Genomic DNA, 2573 nt, shown 5'->3' with positions numbered 1-2573 from the left:
TATATTTTATATTTTCTTATTAATTATATTTTTATTCACCTCTTTTTATTTTTTTTCACTCACGTCACACTTAAAAAGTTGATAGAATATAATTTTATATTTAAATTAGATTATAACTGTATGTGGTGATTACGATTTTAAAAGAAGAAAAAATTAAATATTTTTATTTTGTTTAAAATATAAAGGTCTAATTCATGTGTTTTAAATAAAAAAATATTGATTTAATATATACAAATTTTGAAGAAGAAAAAATAGAATCTGAAAGAACAACTTAATTATATCATTAAATTTAAGAAATTAAATTTAAATAAACAAATTATTTGAGGATTAAAATTACATGTTAATTATTATAAAACTCCTAACATTCAGCTCTTTATGATTATAAAAGTCATATTATTTATACAATCTATATAATATTGCTTTTTTATTTTCTATTACAATAATTATTTTATCAAACATTTCTTTTATATATATATATATATATATATATATATATATATTATCTTATAAAAGCTATACAAATATATTTTTTCTTATTATTATGTAGGCTTAGGTAGTTTATATTCTAGTAAAGTTCTCACATCCCTACCACTTTTTCCTTTTATCTTTTTTGTCTTGCTCTACTTATAGTAGGAAAAAAATTGTACTCACATTTTGTACAACTTTTTTTAATTATTAAAGAGACAAAAATACAAAATAAAATAAGTAATATGATAAAAAAATAATTATAAAATAAATTATAATAATATAATAACTCTCTAATATCTCTATTTTTCCTCCATATAAATGATTATCAATTATGAAGTCTTTGCCAAACCATTCTTGTTATAGTACTTGTATTATTATTACTTCCCCGTTGGCTGAACAATCTTGCCATATGTATTTGGGTTATCTTCTTTTTGGCTTTCAGCTTCCACATCTTTTTTTCTTTATTTCTCCAAGCACAACTCAAACATCTCCTTCAACACAAGTGTTGAATATGGCATTCAAGGAGTTCATAATCCGAAGCTATGAAGGCCAACTGGATAGAGCTCAAGTAGAAGATCTTGGAAGAAGATGCAAAGTAGGACCATCAGAAAGCGTGTTAGACACTATGGGTGACCCCACGTGTAGGATCAGAAACAGTCCCATGAACATAATGCTGGTATACTACACTATACATTGCCACTTAAAACTACTTAATTAGTCCTCATGATTCCACAACCCCTCACTTTTTTTTTCATGAATCCCAATTTATACTATTTCCTTTCTTTGATCCTCATGTACACTACTCACTGGCCAAATTGGTGTTAGGTAGCAAAAATGGACAATGAATTGGTTGGCGTCATTCAAGGCTCAATAAAAGTGGTCACAATTCGTAGTCATCCTCAAAAGAATATGGCAAAGGTGGGATATGTCTTAGGCTTGAGAGTTGCACCCCATGGTCAAAGAAAAGGCATTGGCTCAAGCCTAGTGCAAAAGCTAGAAGAATGGTTCACTTGCAATGATGTGGAGTATGCATATATGGCCACGGAGAAAGACAACTATGCCTCAATCAATCTCTTCATGAACAAGTTTGGCTACACTAAGTTTAGGACTCCAGCTATACTCATAAACCCAGTGAATCATCACTTATTTCGAATCTCATCCAACATAGAGATAGCTAGGGTCAAGATTGAAAAGGCTGAGTTCCTCTATAGAAGATTCATGGGCTCCACTGAGTTCTTCCCTAATGACATAGAAAATATACTTAGGAACAAGCTAAGCTTGGGAACATGGATGGCTTATTTCAAAGATAGTGATTTTGGCTCAGATGGACAAGTCCCCAGTAGTTGGGCTATGCTTAGTGTATGGAACAGTGCAGAAATCTTCAAGCTAAGGCTAGGGAAAACACCTTTTTCTTGCATGTTATTCACTAAGAGTTGGAACTTGATTGATAGAATCTTCCCTTGCTTGAAATTACCCACCTTCCCTAATTTTTTTAGTCCATTTGGGTTTTACTTCATGTATGGAATGTACCAAGAAGGGCCATTCTCTGGGAAGCTAGTGAAGGCCTTGTGCAAATTTGTAAACAACATGGCTTCTAAGAGTGAGAATTGCAAAATTATTGTGACAGAAGGTGGAGGAAGAGACGAGCTGAATCATCATGTTCCACATTGGAAATTGCTCTCATGCCAGGACTTATGGTGCATAAAGGCTTTGAAAAATGAAGGAACAAGCATGTTTCATGAATTAACCAACTCCCCACCACCAAGAGCTCTCTTTGTAGACCCACGAGAGGTCTAAACTCTAAAGTATTCGGAGCTCAAAATAAAATTAAAAAAAGTAAAGAAAGTAACATAATTAAATGTTTTTTATTTTTATATTTTAGTGATACTATTTTTGTTTTTTCTAATATTTTTTTTATTTTGACTCTTACATTTTTAAAAAAATTATTTTTAGTCTATTTTATTAACATAATCTAACAAAAAAATTAACATGCAAATAATTTTGTAATTAATACATCACGTCAGTATAATGACTAAAAATAAAATTTTATAAAAATATAAAGGTGTAAAATTTAAAATTCATTTAGAGATTTTAAAACAAAGACA

The 2573-nt window shown here is 29.9% G+C and overlaps 1 protein-coding gene across 1 annotated transcript; it reads left to right on the top strand.

The window, feature by feature from the left end:
• Positions 1–979: 979 nt before the first annotated feature.
• On the top strand, positions 980–2265 carry LOC113848395 (probable N-acetyltransferase HLS1). Its single transcript, XM_027477881.1, has 2 exons — positions 980–1144; positions 1294–2265. Exons 1-2 carry the CDS (start codon positions 980–982, stop codon positions 2263–2265), a joined length of 1137 nt encoding a protein of 378 aa, XP_027333682.1.
• The last annotated feature ends 308 nt before the right edge of the window (positions 2266–2573 follow it).

The sequence above is a fragment of the Abrus precatorius genome, unplaced genomic scaffold, assembly GCF_003935025.1.
Source record: "Abrus precatorius isolate BTA unplaced genomic scaffold, Abrus_2018 Scaffold8, whole genome shotgun sequence".
Lineage (NCBI taxonomy): Eukaryota > Viridiplantae > Streptophyta > Magnoliopsida > Fabales > Fabaceae > Abrus > Abrus precatorius.
This window is presented reverse-complemented; position numbering and strand designations above follow the sequence as displayed.